Source organism: Pinus tabuliformis, chromosome 4_1 (assembly GCF_031772625.1).
Source record: "Pinus tabuliformis cultivar Carrire ecotype Pingquan chromosome 4_1, CPIR1, whole genome shotgun sequence".
NCBI classification, from domain to species: Eukaryota; Viridiplantae; Streptophyta; class Pinopsida; order Pinales; family Pinaceae; genus Pinus; species Pinus tabuliformis.
Window position 1 is genome coordinate 585,963,574 of NC_142303.1, and position 27,251 is coordinate 585,990,824.

General features: G+C 37.9%; 1 protein-coding gene across 1 annotated transcript; it reads left to right on the forward strand.

The window, feature by feature from the left end:
* Positions 1-13,932: 13,932 nt before the first annotated feature.
* Positions 13,933-15,066, forward strand: LOC149177320 (uncharacterized). Its single transcript, XM_089421719.1, has one exon. The coding sequence runs from the start codon at positions 13,933-13,935 to the stop codon at positions 15,064-15,066; it is 1,134 nt and encodes a 377-aa protein (XP_089277845.1).
* Positions 15,067-27,251: the final 12,185 nt, after the last annotated feature.

Consider the following 27,251-nt stretch of genomic DNA (forward strand, 5'->3'; position numbering starts at 1 on the left):
ATACAACAAGGGATCTCAAAGCATAACATAAAGAGTTATGACAACAAGTACATCACATAAAAGATTCCGCATAACATGAAGCAAGGAATCATGACAACATGTAATAAACAAGATCCTGCATCAATATCAATCAAGGATCTGTGCAACATAATGTAGAAAGAAGAAGTACATGAACACATCATATACCTCACAACCAAGGTGCATCTGAAGAAGTGGATGTCACACTGTTGAAGCTGATTGGACCATTGCTCTCAAGGCATCAATCTCATGAAGATGGTTGCTTGCACAAGAATGTGACATATGAAACATAGCCATTAAAATGTTGAAGCTTGCTGAATATTGATTTCATAGCATTGATTTCAAGAAGAATCGAACAAAGAATAATCAATCAAGAAAGGATTGATCAAAAGATGAATCGATCACACGAAGAAGAATTGATCATAAAGAAGAATTGATCACAGAAAAATAACTGCTCTAGACTTCTCGCTCTGTAGCTCAATGGCGATTTGGCCCTATAGTGCTCTGGCTTATCACTGCAGATCTGCGATCTACCAGAATTTTTAGCACTCTCTGGTTTCATGCTTCTCTGTAGCTCTACGGCTCTGTGGATCTGAAGCACTGCTTTGGCTTCATGCTTCTCTGCGTAGTTAGGCTCTTGGGCCTCTCTCCATGCAGCCTCTCCACACAACCTTTTGGGCTCTCTGTTACACCACTCTCGCCCTTTGTTACGCAGCCTTTCACCACTCTCAGCTCTCTGCATCCATGCTCTCAGGACTCTAGCACAGGCTTTCGGGCTCTCGGGCAATCTCTGGCATACAAGCTCTCTCCCTTCTCCCCCCTCGGCTCTTTGTCACCCATCGTGTTTTATAACACATTTGGGACAAGGATGGTTCAAAATCGGAGGTCTATTGCTTAAGAATAGAAGTCGTTTGTATATAACAAGTGACAGGTGCAACAACCCTTTAAAAAATACCCTTTTTATCATTTTAAAGCGATAATACAAAAAACCCAAAAAACACTGAAAAACATTGAAAAATCCGAAAGTTAGGATTTCAAATTTTATAAAATCAGACCTATAAATCGATCGGTTCCGCGCTATATCACAACTCAAGATCACAGATCGCTGTGGCCTGGGGTCCTTCCTTTGGTATCCGCCGATGCCGATCACCTTTATCGCTGATATTATCCATTGTTAATTGCATTCGCTAATATCCAGGGGTCCTGGTCCTCGGCCTTTGGGTTCCATCAACCTGACCCGCCCATCAGACACTCCATCGCTGATTCACAAGTGCCAATATCATCAATCATTGAATGTATAGCACCAATATTGGCCATTTCCTGCCTTCGATTGTGATTTTCCTTATAAAGGCTTAAAACCCTTTTAAAAGGAAAATCCCCATTTTCTTAAGGAATAAAGCAACCTTCTTTTTGCAATAACTTCATCATCCGGTCTTGGATTGACGAACTGTTCGCACCTCCACGATTAGGACGATGATTTCTACGCTCTTGTCTTATGTCGACATCATTCCAAACATTTTGATTTTTGAGCGTTCCCATGCCATTGTGTCTGAGGATCCACATGGATCAATCCTCCCCACTAAGGAGATTTTAGTCCTCCAAAAGCATAAAAAATAATCTGCCACTCTCTTTGTACCCTGTCTACATCACAAGCATCCTGAAAGGTCTCTCTTCCATCTCCTTCACCTTTGTTCTTTGGAACCTTAAGTGACGAGCCGACACCTACTACCTCTACAACCTGTAGTACATTGTTTCGCAAATTACATGCTTTAAATGACATGACCAACTAATGACCCAAAATGTCCCATAATTGCCACGAGTTTATAACACATACTCGGTGGTCAAGTTTACAGTAAGATGGACGTAACACTCCAACTATCACAACAAGGCCAACCTATCATGGTTGCTTCAAAAAATGATGGAAAACACATCATCATTGCAACACATGATTTACACACATAAGGCCAAAACTATTGTGTGGACAAGTGATGGAAACATAACATCACTTTTAGGATTTTAACATGCAACTCAAAATATGACTCAAAACATGACCAGACATCATTGTTGCTGACTACGTGATGGAAAGACATCATGACATTTACATTTTAAAATGCAACAAGTGATTTGCAAAAGAGTGACCATGAAACTACATGTCTAGAAACCATTTCTCACTTATATTTGTGAATGGGTCACCTCCTTGAGGTGGTTTTGCTTGTGAAACAACTGCTTTACCTAGTTCACGCACCGATGCTTTGTCTTTAGGGTACTGCTCTAGATGGAGCTTCCAGCAAGTGGCCTTTTGATGGCCATTTCTGTCGCAATGCCTGCAGTAGGATTTCTTCCTCCATATCTTCTTAACTTGTTTCTTTTCATGCTGTTGAGAGGGTCTTTCACGCCTCATGAGTGATGCCATTCTTTCTTTGTTGTTTCTGATGTCAGTATGGCGATGAGAGCTTGTCTCAGCTCTCCCCCTGCAATGGAAACTGCCATGGGATGATGGGGATGTTTTCCCATCATTCTCTTTCCTCGACGATGTCTCGGATGAATCTAACACCTTTGAGCACTCTCCTTTAGTGTATCTTGAGCCTAAAAATCGATGTTCATGCACAACTTCCAAAGGTTGAAGATGGAGAACTACTTTTTACCTCACATGGGTTACACTACAGCTTTTCCAAGGCCTCGTCCTTTGCTTGCGGTTGTCGTAGCAAACTTTGTTTTTCCTCTTTCTCTTCATGTAGACACATCTTCAATTCATCATTCTTTGTTTGAATATTACGTTTGTTTTGCTTCAGTTCTTCCATGGCCTCTTTTGTGGCTTGCAACTGAAGTTGCAATCGATCCTTTTCCTCTGTCTTTTTATGTAGAGTTTCATACATAATTTCCACTTTCTTGGAAATGTTGAGCATGGTCTCGTACATTTCTCTTTCATTCTCTGTCATTGCATGTTCCAGTGTTCACACTGCAATTCACATACACGTAAAGACCACTCTGATACCACTTGATCCAGGTCCGGGTGTGAAGAAGGACCCTTCCAAGACCTTTTACTTTCGTGATGTGTTAAATTTTCATTTTAAAAGAACATTAATGAGTACATCTGCATGCGGAAAAGAAGAGGAACATAGTAATCATCAACACATGAAAACATAAGTGTTGATAACGAAGTTCGTTCAGGAGGGACTACGTCTTCGGGCTCTGGTGTTAAGATGGTGTAGGCCACTACATTAAGTGCTGTCAATAATGGTGATGTACATAGAGATAATGTCTCAATCATACAAGGAAAAATTCCCTCATACGGGAGTGGCTCTAAGAGATATTCCACTACAAGAATTCTCAATCAAAAGACTCCTATCAATATGACACAAAAACATGCATGATGAACATCCCACCAACATGGCACAAAACGGATGTCAAAAAAAAACATGCATGATGACAACAAGAGTATCCCAAAACATATAATAAGGGATCTCAAAGCATAACATAAAGAGTTATGACAACAAGTACATCACATAAAAGATTCTGCATAACATGAAGCAAGGAATCATGACAACATGTAAGAAACAAGATCCTGCATCAATATCAATCAAGGATCTGTGCAACATAATGCAAAAAGAAGAAGTACATGAACACATCATATACCTCACAACCAAGGGCCATTTGAAGAAGTGGATGTCACATTGCTGAAGCTGCTCGGACCATTGCTCTCAAGGCATCGATCTCATGAAGATGGCTGCTTGCACAAGAAAGTGGACATCTAAAACATAGCTGTTAAAATGTTGAAGCTTGTTGAATATCGATTTCACAACATCGATTGCAAGAAGAATCGAACAAATAAGAATCAATCAAGAAAGGATTGATCAAAAGATGAATCGATCGCACAAAGAAGAATCGATCATAAAGAAGAATTGATCATAGAAGAATAATTGCTTTGGACTTCTCGCTATGCAGCTCGATGGCAATCTGGCCCTATAGCGCTCTGGCTTATCACTGCAGCTCTGCGATCTACTAGAATTTCAAGTGCTCTCTAGTTTCATGCTTCTCTATAGCTTTGTGGCTCTGTGGATTTGAAGCGCTTCTCTAGCTTCATGCTTCTCTGCGTACTCAAGCTCTCCGTGCCTCTCTCCACATAGCCTCTCCACGCAACATTTTGGGCTCTCTGTTACACTGCTCTCGCCCTCTATTACGCATCCTTTCACTGCTCTTGGCTCTCTACATCCATGCTCTCGGCACTCTAGCACAAGCTTTCGGGCTCTCTGGCAATCTCTGGCATGCAGGCTCTCTCCCTTCTCCCCCCTCAGCTCTCTGTCACCCATCGTGTTTTATAACATGTTTGGGACAAGGCTGCTTCAAAATCGAAGGTATGTTTCTTAAGCATATAAGCCGTTTGTAAAGAACAATCGGCGGGCACAACAATGCTTTAAAAAAAATACTTTATATCGTTTTAAAGAGATAATAAAAAAACCCAAAAAACACTGAAAAACATTGAAAAATCTGAAAGTTCGAATTTCAAATTTTATAAAATCGGACCTATAAATCGATCGGGTCTGTGCTATATCACAAATCGGGATCGCAGATCGCCAATCACTGCGGCCCACAGTCCTTCCTTTGGCATCCGCCTGCCGCTGATCGCTCCAATCGCTAATATCGACGATCGCTAATCAAATTTGTTGATATCCAGGGGTCCTGGTCCTCGGCCTTTGGGTTTCGCCAACCCAATCCGCCAATCTGACACTCCATCGCAGATTTGCAAGCGTCGATATCACCGACCGCTGTCTGTATAGCACCGATATCGGCCATCACCTGCCTCCGATTGCGATTTTCCTTATAAAGACTTAAAACCCATTTTAAAAGGAAAATCCCCATTTTATTTAGGAACAAAGCAACCTTCTTTTCATGATAACTTCATCATCCGGTCTCGGATTGACGAACTCTTTGCACCTCCACGATCACGACGACGAGATATACGCTCTAGTCCTATGTCGACATCATTCCAAACACTTTGATTTTCGAGTGTTCCCATGCCATTGTGTCTAAAGATCCACTTGGATCAGAAGTAGACTTTTCTATTGAGTTGGTACCAAGGGCAACACCATCATTAAAGGCACCTTATAGGATGATCACACTAGAGTTGGTGGAGTTGAAGTTACAGTTGAAGGAAATTCTTGACAAAGGATACATTAGGCCAAGTGTGTCGCCTTGGGATGCACCGTTGTTGGTTGTGAAGGAGAAGGATGGTACTCTCAGGTTATGCATTGATTATAGGTAGTTGAAAAAATTGACGATTAAGAACATGTATCCATTGTCGAGGATTGATGACTTGTTTGATTAGTTGAAGGGAGTAGTAGTGTTCTCAAAGATTGATCTGAGATCAGGATACCTTCATGTACGCATCAAAGAAGAGAATATTTACAAGACATCTTTCTAGACCATGTATGAGCATTATGAGTTTGTTGTAGTTCTATTTGGTTTGACTAATGCACCAACTACTTTTATGTGCTTGGTGAATAGTGTGTTGCATCCTTATCTGGACAAGTTTGTTATTGTATTCATTGATGATAAATTGGTATATTCTAAGAATGATGAAGAACATGCTGAACATTTAACCGCAATATTGAGATTACTAAGAGAGCATCAATTGTATGCTAAGCTTACCAAATGTAGTTTCTTTTAGACATAGGTGCATTACTTGGGGCATATGGTTTCCAAGGAAGGCATTGTAGTGGATCCAGAGAAGATAAGGGATACCATGTTGAGATTACTAAGAGAGCATCAGTTGTATGCTAAGCTTAGCAAATACAATTTCTTTCAAACATAGGTACATTACTTGGGGCATGTGGTTTCCAAGGAAGGCATTGTAGTGGATTGAGAGAAGATAAGGGATAGCTCCTAGAAATGTGAATGAGGTAAGATCATTCATGGGGTTAGCAGGTTATTATAGGAGGTTCATCAGGAATATATCTCACATTTTTTATCTGATTACATTGTTGCAAAGCAAAGGTAAGAAGTTTGAATGGACAGAGGAATGTGAAGCAAGTTTTGAGCAATTAAAGAAGTAATTGACAAATCCTCCAGTTCTAAAGATTGCATATCCAGATAAAGAGTTTGTGGTATGTACATATGCTTGCAAGAGAGGGTTTGGTGGAGTCTTAATGCAGGAAGGAAAAATAGTATGCTATGAATCAAGGAAATTGAATGAGCATGAGAAATTATCAACACATGATCATGAGTTGGCAGTGATCATCCATGCTTTGAAGATGTGGATGCATTATCTTCTTGGCAGATAGTTCATCTTGATGAGTGATCACAGTGGATTGTGGTATCTATTTGACCAACTGACTATAAATGTCAAGCAAGCTAGATGGTTGGGCATGATCAGTGAGTTCTACTTTGAGATCAAGTACATTAAAGGTAAAGAGAACAAGGTTGCAGATGATCTTAGCATGCGAATACAGGTAAATCACATAGTAACTGTGATTTCTTATGGGACAGATTTACAGGATCGGATATTGTAGGTAGGTTAATAGGATGACAGGTACATGGAGCTTATGCACAAGTTACAACAGGGTACAGGTGATCAAGATGTGAACTATTGTCTCATAGCAGATGGCTTGGTCAGATTTAAGGACATGATATATTTGTCAGACAATAGTGAGCTCAAGAAGATTATCTTAAGGAAATTTCATGCTAAGTCATATTCAAGTCACCCATGATATCAGAAGACATTGGCAACGGTGAAGAAGTTCTACTATTGGCTGAATATGAAGGACATTGTAGAATTTGTGGCTAGATGTCTTAGTAGGTAAAAGTAGAGTGTAAGAATCCAAATGGATTAGTATAGCTGATTCTGATTCCATAGTGGAAAGGGAGGTCATTTCCATCGACTTCATTACAGGTTTGTCGATGAAATCTAAACAACGTGATTTTATCATGGCCGTGGTTGAAAGGTTGAAAAAAGTAGCACATTTAGTTCCAGTAAATTCTACATATTCTACTAATGATGTAGTACACATATTCATATGAGATGTAATGAGACTGTATGCTGTTCTGAAGAAGATTGTGTTAGACATGGATGTTAAGTTCACTTCTAGATTCTAGAAATAATTATTTGCAGGTTTGGATACAGAGTTGGCCTTTATCACAGCTTATCATCTGCATACATATGGACAAACAGAGAGGGTCAACAGGGTATTGGAGGACATATTGAGGATGTATGTGATGCATCAGTAGTGGAAGTGGGAAGAGTATCTTCCACTGGTTGAATTTTCTTACAAAAATGGGTACCAGGAATCTTTGAGGATGAGTCTGTTTGAGGCATTCTATGAGCGAAGTTGTAATACTCCCATCAGTTGGAGTGAACTAGTTAACGGGGTGGTAATTAGACTGGATATGTTGGCAGATATGGAACAAGAAATGAAGGTAATCAAGAATAATTTGAAGACAGCATAGGATAGACATAAAATTTATGCAAATTGGAATATGTTGTTTAGGGAGTTTTAGGTTGGGGAACAGGTGTATTTTCACATCAAGCTGAAGAAGAGCTCCTTGCGGATTGGATCATGTGCCAAGATGGAACCTTGGTTTTGTGGGCCTTTCAAGATTCCTGAGAGGATTGGACCAGTAGCCTATTGATTTGCACTAGGACAATGAAAGTCCATGGTGGTTTCCATGTGTCATTTCTTTAGAAGTATGTTAAAGATGTTGATCATGTGATTGACTGGTATGTATTACAGGTGGAGCTAGATGGAGAATTCCAGCTAGAACCTCACTGTCTATTGTAGAGAAATATGCTCATGCTCCAGAACTGAGCAATCAAGCATGTTAAAGTGTAATGGAAGCACTTTGGGCCCAATGAAGCTACATGGGAGATGAAGGATCAAATGCGGGTTATGTATCCTTCTCTATTCATTGGTTGAGCAAATGTTTCTGGTATATCTTTTGGTGTGATGTTTCAGTGTATGTATATATGTATATGGATGTAAATACCTCCATGAGTTGCGTTATAAAGCTCCAATAAAAGGTATGTGTCATGTTGTTATGGTTGATATGTTGTTATGTTTCTCATGTTGGTTTGCTTCTCAGCAAGTTGATCATTGTAAATACTATAATGATCTAAGTTATAAAGCTCCATGGACAATATGTTTTCTTTTTCAGCAGTCTTGTTGCTTGTAGGTGTCATTGAACACCGAGGACGGTGTTCCCCTAAGGGCAGGGTTATGTAATAACCTTGGTCAAAAATCTATGTATTAAAGTTAATAAAGGAAAAATAAGACTTTGGTCATGGGACACATATTCCAAGATGAATGTTGGGCAAAAACATAGTGATGAGAATAACTTGTGATTAATTAATGGCTAAGGAAATTGGCAAAGGCAATGGACAAAGGCTTTGGAAAGGCATGATGCATTAATTGGCATTTTATTTATGAAAATAATGGAAATTAGGAGAAAAGGGAGGTTAAAGGTCACAGGTTGCATGTGAGGAGGAAAATGAAGGAAAATAATAGAAAATTGAAGAAGATAGAGGCCTCATTAATAAAAAAGCTTATAAGGATCAATTGGTACCTTTTGTCAATTCAGTTTTGGAGCTCTCTCTCTATTCTCTCTCTCTCATACTCTTGGACACTTAGATTTTTCTTGGAGGACTCTTGTAGAAGTGTGGCATACTTAGAGTTTTGGAGCAAGAAGGAAAAGGAAGATCAGGAAAGTGAAAGAGGACATAAGTATCAACGACTACATCGGGAATTTGTTTCAGGTATCAAGTTGCATGTATGATTTCCTTGCTAGTTTTGGCATGCATAGCATGTGCATGTGGTTATTTTGTTATGATTTGTCATTGGCATGGAGGATTGCCTAGATTGACAGTGTTTTTTCCTAGCCTTTCTATTTTATGGATAGTCATGGTGTTGTGGGTTTTACTTTTGTTTTCTGGTTGCTTCTCATATTCCTTTGGCTATTAGTTGAGTTACTAGTTCCTGGAGCCCTAGTTGGACAAATGCTCTGGAGCCCTGTAACAACTTGGGCTGAGTTACCATTCTTGGAGCCTTGGTCGGATAAACACTAGAACCCTTGGTGGGTTGAGTTACTAGCCTTGGATCCTTTGCTGGACAAACACTTTGGAGCCCGACAACATCTGTGGGTTGATTTACTAGTCCTGGAAGCCTTGGTTGGAACAAATGCTCTAGAGCCTTAGATAGCTTGGGTGGAGACCAATATGGTGATGGTTAGTGATGTCTGGCCGTCAGGTGGAATTATTGGTTGAGGAGGTTTTGCCTCTGGAATCCCTGACCTGGTTTTGTTGGATGTGTTCCATGAGATCCCACATTCATGCTTGGAATATGGCATGGGGGTGATTGGCTAAAAAAAATATTTGGGTCAGCCTAGTCTATGGTCAGGTGGTTCGTGAAATTCCCAGACCTAGTTGCATTTTGCATATATTAATAACAACTTATTTCCTCTTGTATTTGATGGGTAAATATACTCGTTTATATGTGGTTTTTATGGTTGTTATATCCTTGTTATTTCTATTGGTTATATGCTGGTTATGAGCATGTTTTATGACAATGATGATGTATGACTCTCATCATGTTTCAATTTGTAAATGAATGAACAATGAATATATGACCTAATATATTATAATGCAGCTAATGTGATAAGGCACCAATGCTTCTTAGTGATTCTCAGATAAGTATGATACCCTTATGCTCAGATATGTTGTTATGACCTGTAGAGTGCATATTTCTGACATGTTTGACAAAATTCCTGTTATAGGTAGTAGGGGTCCAGTCAAGTCCTTGTTTAAGTATTTACTTTCGTATACTTGTTTCAATGTTACTTTTCATTTCAAGAAGTTTCAGGAAGTTTTGGGTAGTGGCCTGAGTCTTGACCATGAAAAAGTGACAGAAGCTGGGGTTGCTGGCTCTAAACTAACTGAAAAAGTCCCCAGTCGCTTGCATTCCCTTGCTGTGAGAGCGATTGGAGGGTCCTAGTCACATGGATTCCCATGTCATGGGAGCGATTGAGGCTCTAGGTTTATGAAATGCTAAGTTGTCTCAGGGGTTATTCACCTAGAAGGGTTTGTTGGCTCCTGAGGGTTCTGGGACGTGTAGAAGTTCATATTGGTTGTGTTGTGTCAGTGCCACTTCCTTAATTGTACATGGAGAGATGAATCAAATCATAGTATCCTCTCGTCATATGTTTACCCCAGCGGACCAGTTAACTTGGGTAAATGTGGGAGGAGGGTGTTACAGGAATCCTAGCGAGTATTATGTGGAAAGCCCTAGAATTTAAAATGTAGACAATGGTCGCTCAAGCTTATATGATCTGGATGACGAGTTTTTGAATCCCTGAGATTCAGCTTCCATTTTTATTTTATCCTCGCAGCTAAGCTTTGCGGCGTCTTCTTTTAAATTTCGTTCTGTATGGGTCATCTAAGAGTGTTTTATGCACTTTGACAAAATTGTAGAAGATTCAAGTGAAGAAAAAAAAAGGTTTTCTAAACGTTCCTCGACTTTGGATGTGGTTTCTCTCTATGCTATGCACAATCATTGTTGTTTTAGTTATTGTATGGTTAATTCTTCACCCACATCCACTAGAATTGAATATTTAGGTAAGCAAGCATTGATATCTCTTTGTCAAATTTATCTTTTTTTCTTGATGATGAATGGAGCATCTAATCGAAACGGTGTATCTTCATTCAGGATATCCCCAAATTTAATGGTCAATTTAACCTCTCTCATGACCATCAAATTCTCATGTAAATGAAATGTTGAATGTTGTGAGCTCTAAACTTATATATATCAATATATATGAAAATATGAATGTGAACCATGAAAGTTTACTCTCAAATTTGTTACTATCAACCTTTATATGGGCTTTGCCTCCTTCATGTTTTTCTTTTAACAATTATTGAAGATTATAGTTAAGGATTTAGCAATTTTCTTGATTTAACTGATAATAGCATGTTATGTGCAAGATTTAAGGTTTCTTAAGATAAATGTTTTCCGTGGCACTGATAGGATGAATGTGCAAACTCACTTGATTTCAATGGATTCCATGCTCAACGTATCAATTATGAATTGTTCAAAACGTAACAAATTGGATCTTCATCATTCTATGTTTATGCTCTATTACAAAGAAGTTCCTCTTACAAAGACCCAGGTGATCCAAGTCTGAGAAATATTAATTAATTAGTATCATGGAGACAAATTTTTATTAACAATGCAATTAATTATGTGCAAGTATATGGTGCTTTGGAACAAGAGGGTAACTCCACCATTGTAGTCCCTGCGTCTTTGAGCTGTTTGGAAACTCCCCTCTATGGAGCATGGTGCATTTTGCAGGTAACTATTATAGAGAAGGGATCTACTGAGTTTCTTTTGAGAGAAATAATTCATACGAAGTTTAGAATAATTAAGAGAATATGGAACAAACATTTTAGTCAAAATATTAAATGTCTAATAAATTTCTTTTGAGAGAAACAATTCATACAAAGTTTCATATAATTAAAGAAATATAGAACAAACATTTTAATTAAGATATTAAATATGATAGCGTTGTCAATTTATTCAAGCTTCATATTATCCATATAAGTTGAAAACTAGTGTTTCAAATATGAAAATAGAAACCAAAAAAATTATAAATAACTATTAAAAAGTTAATGGTCAAATAACATATATAACGTTACATATATTTTTTTTATTTTTTTTTTGTCAAAAAGTGTTTCCCCTCCTGCACTTATCACCCGCCTTTATTTAATTTATTACTGTAGTTTTAGAAAATATATATATACCATCCAACTCAACTAAATATGGATAAACTAATTATACATAAATAGTATTTAACATTAATAAAATAAAATTATATGTATACATTATTTTAATTGAAATATATTAATGGTAATGATTTTTTAAAATTAAAATAATTTATTTATTTTTTATTAAAATATATTTTTAATTTGTTTGCTTGGGGTAGCTCAATTAGTCGTGGAAATGAAGTCTCATCAAACCGGAAGTCTTGGTTTCAAATGTTGTGATAGCCCGTGATTGGGGTGAGAAATTGGACATGATAAAAATATAGTCTTACCAAACTTACAATATATATATATATATATATATATATATATATATATATATATATATATATATATATATATATATATATATATATATATATATATTCTTAATTTAAATTGTTAATGAAATAACTAATTCAACATAAATAGAATTTTATATATAATTAAAAATTTAACACAATTAGATATAATTTAACATTTAAATATAGAATATTATGTATTTTAAAATTATGATGTAAAATAAGGTCCGGGTTGCCCTCGGCCCTGCTCCCTGAGATTTGCTCCCCGCGCGTTCTGCAGTCTGCGTGCAACCCCGTACTCCGCCGCCCATCTCTTTGCGGGCATACTCGCATGAAGCTTTCCCCTGTCATGCCGTCGACGAGATCAATGGAGGTTTGAGCAGCCCCGGTCGATTTTGGCAGGCCCCCCTCAGAGCTTGAGTCCATGGAGGTGCTGGGCACACCCCAGGTGGCTACCTCGCCTCCCCCCCCCACGCCGATCTCATCAGTTGAGGCTTTTAACCGCCTCTTGGAAGGTCTCCCTAAGAAGAAGAATGTCGAAGCTGCGAAATACATCAAGAAACTGGACGATATTCCTGAGATCTCCCTCCCTCTGGAAACCCCGATTCAGGTTTCATTGTCCTTGTCCGAGCGAGCTCTTATCGGCCAGTTCACTAGACTATGGCCATCTCCCAAATCCACTGAGAGCTGGCTCAAAAGAAACTTGGCGACATTGATCAAAGAAAGTGTGACCTCTTACTTTCTGGGGCGAGGATTCTTCCTCTTTGAGTTTACCTCAAAGGACGGCAAAGACATGATCTTTCAAAATGACCCCTACTTCATGGGCCCTCAGGGTCTGTACCTGAACAAATGGACTCCAGACTTCGATCCAGCAGTAGATGTTCCCAAAGCAGTCCCAGTATGGGTTAGGCTTCCTAACCTCCCAGTGCATTGCTGGAATTAGGATTCATTGACGCACATAGGGAATGCCTTGGGGAAATTCATAGATCGAGCGAATAACAAGGATCAATATGATTGTGCCAAGATCTCCGTGGAGGTAGATCTAGAGGTGGGACTTCTAGAGGCCATTAAAATCAAGGTAGGAAGTTGAACACATATGCAGAAATTAGACTATGAAAAACTGCCCTTTAAATGCCAGAAATGTCATATTTATGGCCACTTCGCCAGAAGCTGTCCATCCAACATTGAATCGGTGCAAGGGAAGGAGGACGGCTGGAACCAAGTCAAATGATCTAAAACTTCTCTCAAGGCTCAGAAGGCGGGAGACTCTAATGGTAATCCTCATCAGGGCCTTGCTCAGTAGATCCCGACTAATACTGCTCCTGAAAACATGTTCGATCCCCTTAGCTCTCAACCAGAGGACACCCATGAAATCGTGGCCCAGAAATCAGTGACTCCAGAGAAAGGTAGCCAGCCTAACCATTCCAAGGACTCAGGCATTGCAGAAAGCTCAAAAGGAACCCCAGAAGAAGTTGAGGAAGAGGACCAATAATCGGAAGACTCGGAGGAAGAAGGAGAAATAGGAGATTCCCAAGCCTCTGTAAGTAGATCTACAAGAGGGTGCAAAACAAATCAGGAGAAAAGGGAGTATGAAACGTATAAGGACAAGTTGCAGGGCAGTCAACCAACTTTGGAGAGGCTGTTAGCAAAAAAACCGAAGATGGCTAGAAACCAGCATCAAGGCTCCAAGGGAGCCCACCAAAGCAAAGGTAAATAATGAAAATAATCTCCTGGAACTGTAGGGGTATGGGGAGCAAAATCAAAGAAGAGGCTATAAGAAATTTAATAAGAATAGAAGCCCCGGACATACTCCTTCTCCAGGAGACTAAGATGGAGGACTCAGACCTCCTTCACTCAAGTAGAAAACTCTGGAATAAGAGCAAAGCAGCAGCTGTCTCAGCCCGAGGAGCCTCTGGAGGGCTGGGAACCCTTTGGAATGATAGCATGTTCTCGCTAATAACCGAGATTTCAACCACTCACTGGTTGTTGTTAAAGATGCAACATTTAGTTACTAAAGAAATTTTTTGCCTCTTCAATGTCTATGTGCCGGTCAACGCTGGAGAAAAAAAGACCTACTGGGACTCAATAAGAAACCAAGCGGATCTGGGCACTCTAGAAAACATCATCATTGCAGGAGACCTAAATCTCACGCTGCATTCTTCAGAAAAGCGTGGAGGAAGCATTATGCGAGACCCGACAAGGGAATGGGCAGAGGATCTTCTTCAAGATTGGGATCTGTTAGATATCAAGCCTGTTTTGGGTAAGTACACATGGTCAAATAAAAGAATAGGGCCTGGGCACATTGCAGCAAGGCTGGATAGATTCTTTGTGCAAAGTTCCTTCCTTTTGCTTGGTTTAGATGCCAGTATGCATATTCTTCCTTGTAGCATTTCTGATCATAACCCTATCAAGCTGAACCTCCGAGCTCACTCCAATCTTGGCCCCATCCCCTTCAAGTTCAGTCCTCTTTGGATCAAGGAACCCAGCTTCTTGCAGATTGTCAAGCAAAGTTGGTCCCAGCCAGTCAACAGATCTTCATTTTTCATATGCGAAGAAAAACTCAGAAGAGTGAAATCTGCCCTAAAGTGTTGGGCCAAAACTCTTCCTAACCCAGCTATTGAAAGGAAAAATATCCAAAGCCTGCTAGATGCCCACCATTTGCTCTTGGAGGAGGCTCAGATCTCCAAAGAAATTTTGGTCAAAGAGGTCCATCTTCAACAGCGATACCACAAACCCTGCCTAACCGAAGAGGAAACATGGAGGGTTAAATCTCGCTGCCTTTGGCTCAAAGAAGGAGATAGAAACACCTCATATTTTCACAGACAATCTCAAGCTAGAAAAAGCTTCAACCACATAGTTGAGACCAAAGAAGAAGCTGTTACCCATAAAGACTTTACAAGCATCAAGCAAGCAGCCTTTCTCCATTTCCAAAATCTGTACAGCGAAGAGGGGAATGGAACTTAGAACTCTTGTCTTCTAGACGGGGTTCCCTCTTCAATCTCAGCTGATATGAATCATCATCTAGAAGCCAAATTCACCATGGATGAGGTCAAAAACGTACTCTTTGCCATGGACCCACACAAAGCCCCAGGTCCTAATGGTTTCTCTGCCCGGTTTCTCCAATCCTGTTGGCACATTGTGGGAAAAGATCTTCATAAAATGATCCAAAAATTGCAAACCTGTTAGAAAATTGGAGGAAGCACAAACTCCTCGTTCCTTGCACTTATTCCTAAGGAGAAGGGAGCCAATTCCTTCAATAGATTTCGTCCCATACCTCTTTGTAACATTGGATACAAACTGATCACCAAAATCATTGCTAGTAGGCTGAAGCACATCCTTCCTAAAATCATTCCAGAGAACCAAGGGGGCTTCATTCATGGAAGACAGCTGGTGGACAACTTAATTTTAGTTCAAGAGGCAATCTTTTTGATCATGTTAGACATAGCTTTCTATTGAATGTTTTGCAAAAATTTGAATTTGGAGAGAGCTTTATAAACTGGATCTGGGCCTACATCTTGGAGCCATGGATAGCTCCTCTAATTAACGGCAGAGCTGCTGGTATTTTTAAAGCTACAAGAGGATTAAGGCAGGGCTGCCCCCTGTCCCCTCTGTTGTTTGTTATCCAAGCCTCCGTTCTCAGCTTTCACTTAAATAAAAAAATGCAAGATCAAGAGATTCCAGGGATTTGTATTGCGAGGGGAGTTCAGAATATAAATCATGCCCTGTTTGCAGACGATTTTCTGCTACTTGGGGCCGCTTCGATCCACTCAGCCACCAGATTCAAAGAGGCACTGGATGACTTTAGCATGATGTCTGGAAGTAGTCTCAATAAGGGAAAGTGCTACATCTACTACTGGAATACCTCCCCCTCTATGCTCAATTCCATTGCCAAATGCTTAGGATTTGTTGCCTCATTCGTTTGGACCTCGTTTAAGTATTTAGGGATGCCTATCTTCCTCAAGCGTGCCTATAGTAGGGATTGGATTCCTCAACTAGAAAAATTCAAGATCAAACTTCAGGCATGGGGCTTCAACTGGCTAAATATAGCAGGCAAGTCAGTCTTGATCAAAGCCGTTCTCTACAGTCTCCCCTTATTCCAGTTCTCAGTGCTTCTAGCTCCTGCCGGCATTCTACAGAAAATGGACCAGCACATTCGAAATTTCTTCTGGAAGGGGGGTAAGCAAAACGAGAGGAAAATCCCTCTGGTCAACTGGGAGACAGTCCTCAAACCTCAGATGGAGGGAGGCCTAAACTTCAAGAAGCTTCCCTTGCAAAACATCGCCATGGGTGCCAAGCTACTTTGGAAAATTATAGCGTCCAAGCCTGGCTGGGCTCAGCTAGCGCTTTGGAGGAAATACTTCATAGGCGAGAGGACAAGATGTCTGGATGGGCCTCTTCCCCAAGGCACCTCTTCATTTGCCAGACTCAGCTCTAAAGCTGCCCCTCTGATCCGCTCCAAGGCCTACTGGATCCCTGGAAATGGAAAAAAAATTAACATCTGGACAGATCGCATAATGGATCGCGATCCGATCGGTGACTGCCCCTCTATGAAGACGCTGCGTGATTGGCTAACAGACACAGGTAAATACACTTTGTGGGATATCTCCAAGTGGGAAGGGACGCGTTGGGCTGGCTGGAACTTCTTTGATCCACCTGCGGAACTCCTTCAGGACGTCAACCACCTCCGCGCTATGCTAAATGGAGCGGCCCCTTCGCACATTCGCAGAAAAGACAGGCGAGGCTGGGGTTCCTTAACTGCGGGCTATTCGAACCTTGCCTCAATACCAAATGTTCCTCCTGATCCGGCCCCGTGGAAGACTGTTTGGGGCATCCCATCGCTGCCCAAGATAGACATGTTTAGTTGGCTTCTATGCCACAGAAAAATACTCACCGACGAGAACCTGCAGAGGTGTGAATTTTATGGTCCGTCTAGATGCTCCTTGTGCAAAGAAAAGGCGGAATGCGCCACGCATCTTGTACAAAAATGAAAATTTGCAGTGCAGGTCTGGAGAGAACTGATGGATCATTGGAATCCAAATTTCAAACTTCCTGCCTCCATAACTGATCTTTTCACTAACTGGCAGAACAGATATCCAGGTCCCCCCCAAAAAACAAAGTGATAAAGGTCGCCTGGTCTTCTCTCCTCAAAATTTGTTGCTGGCAGGTCTGGCTAGAGCGGAACAGCAGAATCTTCAGAAACATCCAGCACGATGTCAAAGTGGTAGTGGCTAAGATAAAAATTCAGCTAAAAGAATGCCTGGAGGATCAAAAAGATGACTCGAATCTTAGTCAAATCGACACTATTTGGGGGACTTCCTTAAACCTGCAATTCCGTCAAGCCGACAGAAACATTATCCCACTTGAGGAATGGCAAATAAGGGGGATAAATAAGGAAGAATTTCAAGTCTGGATCTCCAACCATAAGGTGCATTCTCTCTTCTTCGATGGGGCAGTAAAAGGAAATCCTGGCAAGGCTGGGGCAGGAGGAGCGATTAATAACGCAGAAGGCATTATGATCGACAGCTTTGCCTAGGGGTTGGGGTTCAATTCCAGCATTCAAGCGGAACCATTGGCCCTCTACCAAGGTCTCAAGCTGCTCTTGAATCTGGAAATTAAGGAGGCAATCATACTTGGGGACTCCCAAGAGATCATAAAGCTCATGGTGACCAATACTGCCCCTCGGAACTTAAGATTAGCAAGGTTGATTCATAGAATTAGAAGCTTGGGGAAGCTGTTTCAAAACTTGAAATATTTTCATGTATTAAGAGACAACAACAAAGAAGCAGATCGTGAAGCTAATAAAGCTATACTTCTCTCTGTCGGGGCAATGATAAGGGACGGGGATGAAACATGGGATCCAATCCCATAATCATTTCAGCAGATATGTTTTATTGTCTGATTCTAAATCAGTTTGTTTGCATATTCAAGCTTGGGCAAATCACAGAAATCAACTCCATTGTTGAACTCAAAAAGAGCTGGAAGCGGAATACAAACCCCTCAGTACTTCAGGAGGTCGGTTCTATTTGGATCTGGACAACTCCCATTGTAATCAGAATTCTGGCATTTAGGCCAATCAGCTAATACAATCCATAACCGTTCTTGTGAAAAAAATAAATTATGATGTAAAATAAATTTATATGAGTGATCTATCAATGTTTTAATATTTTGAAATGTTTATAATATATGGCATTACCTGAGTTTTTTTTATTTAATTATATTTTACTAGTTTTTCAAATTATTTAAAAAATATTATAAAGTTTAAAATTATAATATAAAATAGATTTATATTATTTATATATTTTTTTGTCAATCTGATTATTCTAGTAATTATTGATATTTTCATACTCTGAACATGGAGAATTAACTTACATTGAAAACCAACCAAATCATGTACCTCTATTTAATCCAATCATTCGAGACAGTATTGGCATTTGTACATCCTCTTAATGGTTTTAATTAAATTATGTTTCCTCTATTATACTTGCAATTTATAGTAATGTGACATAATGTATTGAATAATGAATTTTGGTTAGTGTTTGTAAATATATCACATTGGTATGCAAATATCTAAAATAAAAACTTTTATAGTTGATCTGATTTTCAACGACTAAAACATAAAATATTTTAATACTAGCAATTACACTAGATGTTGCAAAGGAAAAGCCTTAAGTCGATAGCATATGGAGAAAGAGCATAGATGAAGACAGATGTGATATGTTACAATTTGAGTGAGATAAATCTTAGTATTATTCAATAAGGTCTTAAAATCCAATGTTAAAGAGGGCCTAATGGTTAAGAGTGTGTGTTTCCTCCTAAGAGGTCACAGGTTCAAAACCTGTAGACTTAGCAATCAAATTGGATAATAATAATAATAATAATGATGCAATGTAAGTGCTATGATACCTGAACATGTCACAATGGGGATTTTTTGAGTTGGATTATATGTTAACATCCATGGATATTGCAATGGTTAGCTCACTAGTATAGATCTTAAAATTGCAGCTAATAATAATAATAATAATGCATGTGGATTTCTTGAGTTGGATTATATGTTAACATCCATGGATATTGCAATGGTTAGCTCACTAGTATAGATCTTAAAATTGCAACTAATAATAATAATAATAATAATAATAATAATAATGCAATGTAAGTGCTATGATACCTGAACATGTCACAATGGGGATTTGCTGAGCTGGATTATATGTTATCATCCACAATGGGGATTTGTTGAACTGGATTATATGTTAACATCCATGGATATTGCAGTGGTGAGCTCACTAGTATAGATCTTAAAATTGCGACTACTACAGTCTAACTATGCTTGACTTAGTGAGTGTTAGCAGAATTTGCATTTCCCTTTTAGAGAAGCCAGTTGTCCAACTTCAAAATCAACTTCCAAACATTCCAAATAGATAGACAAAGCAATTAATAGTCTTGTCCTAGTCTACTCAACAATTGTATAAATAATCAATTATCAAATACACATAACAATTTGATTATATATATGGAACTAATTAAAAAAAACAAAACCAATTTTATTTTACTTATTCTTCAATGTTAGGATTGGTAAATATAATTGCAATGACAATAATTCACTAATGGCTGCATTGGAAGAATTCAATCCACAATTATTAGTTTAAAAGAGTTAATTCCACAATGATACCAGCAACTCATTTTTTTTACCATCACCATGGAAACCTTAAGGTACCTTAACCTTAAGGGACTCATTCTTCTTTGGTCTTTCTAAGATCTCAACAAGGAGTCCAACTACCCAAAGCACCCATCACTCAGTTGATGAAACTTGAAACTTTTGCAGAAGCCCAGTATGCAACCATGAACATCGAAACCAAGATGGTGCACATGGAGAACTAGCATGGGCATGAATTATTTATTTTTATTTTCTTAAATCTGGTATGTTTTGTCACAATTTATTTTTATTACTACAGCCTGTAATGCAGTAAACCTGGATAATTATTTTTACATGGTGTTGGAAAGGCACGACTAGTACGACTCTAGTTTTGTGCTACTGCCCATGGTGGAACAGATCTAAAGAAATTGTATTTAAAGCTATACAATTCAGCCATAGCTTTTTAATATAAAATTTAACCATGGTTGCGAAAAAAATACATTATAGATTCATTTCATATAACAAATTGCTGAGCTTGGAAAAATGATTCCTATGAATGGGCTAAATTTCACCAATAAAGAATACTTCTGTACTTATTTACAAGGTCTTTTACAAAGACAGATTTCATAAGGCATGTCCATCTAGGACATGATCATATTCTGAAAGTTCAACAATGTCATCTTCATTCTCTTATTTTATCATTGCTTCCCTAAATTCTTTGAATTTCTTGATGTCTTCTTGCTATATCACACTTCAAGAGTTGAATAGTCTGCTCCATAGGATCACACATAGGCTAGTTTCTTAAGAAAAACTGCAAATGCCTCCTTAGTAAAGGTGATAATCATATTCCACCCTTCAGCTTTTGGCTAAAATCACACTTCTCAGAAGTAGACTTGTCTTTCCACAATGCTCACGGGCATTTTTGAAATTTGAACTGACAGTTTTAGAAGGATGAATCTTCCTTCCACAATGTGTGCAATCATACACATAGCAACACATTTCAGTAGTATGGTGAAATCTCCTGCAGTGCATGCAAGATTTCTGGTCTTCAATTGGGATCTCCTGTATCACATTTGAAATAAGGCACGATCAGAATTTCCCAGCCATTATGCATTTCCAACCAAGTCAGAGTCATGCTCAAAATGATCACCAAATCTTCTAATGTTCTTTCAAAGTCCATATTATTGACTCAAATGACAAGTTAAAACATTTGCATTATAAAGAGTACCTAAGATCAACCAACGCCCGTTATAACATTCTACCAAGTCTGCTACTGTTCTTTCAAAGTTTGCATGTTATCAACCGGAATGACATTGTCAAACAGTTGAATTATAAAGAGTACCTAGGATCAACCAACAACAATTATAACATTCTACCATACACAATTTACCAAACAAATTCTCATTAAATGTTCTCTAGTGATCTCGTCTTACAACACAGCTAAAGCCCAACCAATCTAGAAAAATTACATGTAACACTTGTTGTAATGCCAAATAATCACTTAAGAATCTCCAAAAGGAGATATTGCAGCTGGAAAAAAATAATTGTTTGCTCGAATTAACATCACCAATAATATCCACAAGAACAAGCTCCATCTTTGAAATGATGGAAACGAGCGAGTTTTGGACTACTTTTAGTTAGGGAGGATTAGGTCGCTGGAGCAATCGTTACCCCATTTGCTTGCACAGGCTCGTTAGAGAGTAAGTGGAGTTCTTTATCCAGAAAAGGGAATGAGAAATAGTATAGAAGAAAGGGTTTTATTCATGATTAATTTTAATCAAAATTTGATAAATGTTTTAAAAAAATGAGTTTAAGTTGTTTAATTTGTAGAATTTGAGTGTCTCAAGGTGTTTTTTACAGTGCTAAATCTATTTATGCATTCAAAAATGCTTTTAAACAACAACAAAATCACATTCTTTTATGAAATTGTTTTACTAAATTCCCATAAAAAATATTTCGTCTATAAATTAAGGTATGCCATGAAAAATTATTGATAATAATACTAATTTTTGTTCCTTCGATCAAACAAAAATATTCATATATGTATATATAAATCAATCCTTCTCTTTCAAAAGAAATGTCGTAAGTCGGTTTGCAAAATAGCATCACTCTGAAGGTCGAGAAATATAAAATATCCTCTATAATTATCTAATTAAGGGATGATTATACATTGCCAGTTCCTTTAGTCCTGTCCAATTTCATGTCCCTGTTTTGTGTTATGTTTTGATCAACATGGAAACTACCCCCTAAACAATTAATAGAAGGAAGTGGACATAAATCAGTGTGCAAAATATCTCGTTATATCTTAAGTTACCATAAAACTTAAAATTACCAAGCTTACATTACCATGATTGTTCTTGGGTTCCTTGTACAACACTTAAACATGCAAGCTAAAGAGAAATATTTCAGGTATGTACTCATATATCTAAATCATGAAATTCCTCTTAATACTAATTCACTTGCATTCATGGCATGTTCCGACTATAGGAAGCTATTGCCATGATGTAAAACTAACAGCGTTTAAATCTTCCAGGGGAACATGGTTGCTTAATAAGCACACAGTTACATTTCAGCCCTGAGTTTTACCAATTCAAAAAAAGTATAAAAAACACCTTATTATCTCAGCATTATAGAATGAGATGAGCCAAGGTGCAGTAGTAATGAATTATATGAGCCAAGGTAGAAGGTAGTGTTAAATTACAAAGAGAGGTTGATCTTCAATTGCACTTTCTAATTCCATTTTATATGCAACATCTGAGAACATCTGAGAATATAAATGCCAAACACAACCTAGAAACACATTAAAGATGTAACTTAACATGAGTATTCAAACTGCAACAGTCATTTCAAATTTTAGTCTTCACTACTGCAAATTTACCATCTTCATCCATTGATGATAAATAAATATAAAAGGTTCACATCTTTGCCAATCATTACTGAAAGCGCCAAGCGTAAACAAGCCCTGTGACATTAATAATAAGTTAATGCTCCAATATTGATTTACTGATAAGCTGTGAATTGTGAGTTGAAATCCAACCAATCTAATCACTAGATCCACTGCTACTAGTCATCTAGCTTAAAATCAAATAGAAATGAAAACCATTTATCCCATGAGCTAATGAGACCAAGCCAAAAGATACAAGTGTACAACACATGCTATTCTGAAATATCTCTGCTTGAAGAGAACTATAAGCATGTGAACTGCAACTTCAAAAGCCATAAAGCAGAAATTGATATACTATGTTCAAAGGAACTGTTGGAAAGTTTACTGACATACAATAAATCATAGTCGTATAATGCTTAGAAAGTAAAAGCATTTACACAAAATTAATTGAGACTCTAAATGGGCATGTTTGAGTCCTCTGGAATTAACTTATTGAATTGACAATGGTCAATATAAACTAATGGAATAGCACACTCTCAACAACCAGAGTATAGAGAGAGCCCAAGAATCTATTAGAACATATATGAACATTCAGCTTCAGCAACACAACGAATGAAAGGAACGAATCAACAAATTCCCAAATGCTCTGTTGGGGACCTGAATGAATCAGGTGAAGTTTCAGAGAGCTCTAGACTACCAAAAGAATAACTTGTGTCTGAATCAAATCACTCCATTGACCTGGCAAGGTAGGCTTACCCAAAGAAAAATGAATAAAAGAATTAAGCTTATGATAGTGTGAAATGCATTAGACACCGTTAGAGGTAGTGGTTGAGCTTAATGTAATTCATGAACACAGGCACTTAAAGAATTACAAGGACCAAACTTGAAAGTTCACTGTGTACAACAGTTGAACAAAGAATATAGACGAATGAATCAATGACAGAAAAATGTGTGGCATACAATTGCAACTAGATTGTGCCCTGACAGAGAAGTCTAAATCACATCCTCCGCCAAATCCAATTTCCTTTCCTAGCTTACTATTTGCTTCATCATCTTTACTTGCCTGTAGATGGTTATTGTACAAGAACAGTCCTTGTTTCGGGTATCTATCCATAAACCAGGAATGGAAGTAAGGGGGACTGATTTTGCTGCGGGTTTCCGCATGGGAAGCTCCATCAGAATTCACTGCATTACGATCCAAATCATTGTGATTTCCCACTTCAGAATCATCTTGAATTGGGGAAGGTAAATCATTCTTCTTCCCATTCCCAACAAAACGATAGAGTGCCATGCTTTTATGGGTGACTTTGAAGTGTTTCTGGCTTAATTACCATGTCCCTCACCTTGTAGTTAGAGTGATATCCAACACTAACATAGACGTATAATGTTTCTCCCAAATAATTTGTACCAAATGCATGTGGGAGCACCAACAGGCCCATTGCTTCTATAGGGCTCTTAAGTTTGAATCTCCTTCTCTTTGGATTGATCATCTTCTGTGAGAAGTGATGAAAGGCCTATAAGTGATTGTTGGTCATTATCGGAGAAATCTTCACCGAGCATGTGATAAAATGGGTCGCATTTCAATGCATTGATCTATCTGGAATGAGGGTTTGTGAAGTGTATCTGGAATGAGGGTTTGCAAAGCGCATCATCTTGAAGGTTGGGAATAGAATTCACATTGCCCTCCAACTGTTAGCCATCAACATAAAATTTAGCTATGATGGAATCAATGCCAGCAGAAAAACATCTAAATTTTCATCTCTTCAGGATTAAGGCCATTTATCCAACCACTTCACAATTTAACAGAGCAACTCTTTAACTCTTAATCTATAAGTTACAATGCAGTTAGCCAACAAGGTCAATTGACTCAAAACAAGAGAAGGTTAACCATATAGAAACTCTGAAGAGAATTCCAGCATTGCCCAATTCTAATCATTAACAATCATTAATATGATATTAAAATGTTCAAAATCAAACATGTTACGCTTTTCCACTGAAGTCCAATCCCTCACAATATGCATGGAAACCATATCTAAAATATACCATTTCTAAGAACAATATCATCTAAATATACACCAATATAGTCTCTGTTAAGCTCCATTAATTTTTGCACAAATGCTGCCTACAATTAAGGAAATCAACTGCAATTAATAAATTTATTGTTGGGAGCTACTGAAGTGGTCCATTACTCCATCTGGAGTTCTCTGCCTTGATCTGTGGGACATTTGACACATAGCTATCAGAAGCTTGATGGAAGCTTGGCTATAAATTCATCTGTTTGGTCCCCAAGCTTGCATCTCAATCCCCTTCAGTTTTTCACATCATCTAGCTGAGATAGCAGAGCTTGGAAGTGCCTTCAGAATTTATGCATTCTTTTTCTTTTTGCTTGGATAGCTGGAGCGTGGTTTTCAGAAAGAAGTTGCATCAAGAGTTTCACCAATGGCTGGAGGTAATTCATATCCATGGGTATTAAGTTTCAACGATTCACTGAATTTTTCCGCATACAGAATCGTTGTTATAATTTTCTTACATTTGGTATCAGAGCTATTTATTTATCTCTGCCTTGGTGCGATTAGAATACTTTGATACAGGGATTAGTTTGAAACCTGCGGTGATTTATTTACTTTTAGCTTCAGAGCATTGTACAGCAGTGGTTTTCACTTTGGTCTGGACGTTCTACCATATGTATTGAACATTAGATTTTACGGTTGTCTGCGTTTCGATTTTGAAACCACTTCCTGCTATAAGATAGAACATGTGATGGTTCGATTAGTTCCCCAAAGAGATACCCATTCATTGACTTATATATGCGGACAGCTAAATTGCTAATTATCATAATGAGAAGGCATTTGTTCAGCACTGGCACTGTTTTAGGATTAAGAATAGAAATCTCCCTGAAGGTTAACAACTACCAGAGAATCAATTTAGTCACCATAGTCAGTACGGGAATCAATTAATGACCATAGTCAGTACACCCATTGTCCTGGAGTTTAAATTGGACCTGAGCTTCGGAATATATGCATTTTTCTGGTTTCAATCTGATTTAAATCTGATTATATTGGGATTTTCATGACATCAACGGTGGGCTGTTTATTTTCAAAGGGAAATTGAAAAATATTGGGGTTTCTTTGACATAAGCGGTGGGTTGTTTATTATCACGGGGCAATCGAAAAATGTTGGGGTTTTTCATTCAGGGGTCACGCAAATCTGGTGTTAAATCACTTACTGTTAAATACACTTGTGGAATGTGAAGGGCTGTGTTTTTTGTGAAAGTCCTTGAAAAGAAAAGGAACCATTAAATTGCTGTTCAAATTACGAATTTTCAGTAGCTCGAAATCTCACATTTTTTTTTTTTTTTATTGCTTGCTGAAGCTTTCATGCATTTCAGAGTGTCAATTTCCAAATGTTGAATTCCGATTTTATTATATCCGTATATAAGTTTTGTCATGTTGTTATGTTTTGGTAAAACCCACATACAAATGCCGGACTTACGGATTTGTACAACGACTAGTGAGTGGAATTCTTGTGCAATTTGAGCTTTTGGATTTCTGTCTCTCTAAACCCCGAGTTTGGAATTTTTATTGGGTTGTATATTATATGCATTGTGCCTCGAAGGAAGCCATAATTATATTTATATGGGTTGAGGAGCCAACAACAGTAATATTTTTTTGAATAAAACTCTGTCACGGGATGTGAGGGAATGTTATTAGGGAAATTGAAGAAACTGTTTCGCAGGGTAAAATATTCATAAGCGGCGGAATGTTCTTAGCACTGAATAATGTTCTCAGCACTGCATTCGCTTCATTAAAATTTAATTTAAATTTAAATTTAAATTTAAATTTTATTTATCTTGTGAGCAAAATAGCTTGTTTGCTGGTCTATTTTTGTTTGTTTTATAAACTTAAGGACGGAGCCTGAAGTCAAGCCAGCTAGCCTTCGAACTACATTTGCTATGCAAGTGCAAAGTAGATCAACGCTGCTTCAGTCAATCTCCGGGTTTAGTTTATAAATTGAACAATCAATTTGTAGTCATTTTCGGTAATGCTGACTGCTTTAACCTTAATTTTGATTTTGCTGGAGAATTATTACAGTTATATGGAGTTTATTAAAATGTCATTTTGACTTACTCTTTTCAGTAAACATTATTTTTCTCTCTGGTTAAGTTTTGTTTATGCAACAAAATAATGTCTAGTGATCCATATAATTTTAATTAATTAGAGAATAGCCACAGCATCTTTAATTAAATAAAATTATATATTTTGATTGGTTAGATCACATAAAGATTATTTAGACATTAAATTGTAATTAATTACACTGAATATAATAAATTTTATCCCACAAGAATTTTTATTATATTTATGTAATTAATTAGGATAAAATTTCATAACCTACCCACAGGAGTTATGAATTAATAAGTTTTATCATAAAGTTTTATTGAATCTGTTTGAATTGAAAATTTAGCCCACATGCAATTTTTATGTCATTAGATTCAATTCTTTTTAGCATGATTTACATTGGTAAAACATGAAAGTTTATTAAGCCTCAATTTTAATATAAACATGTGATTTTTTAATGCAGTAGTACAACCTGCAAATTTCTCTGAAATTCGTTGTGACATTCCCGAACTTAAGGGAG

What these genes read in the sequence shown, in the direction of transcription:
- LOC149177320 (XM_089421719.1), top strand. Translation starts at nt 13,933, where the DNA reads ATGGAGGACTCAGACCTCCTTCACTCAAGTAGAAAACTCTGGAATAAG.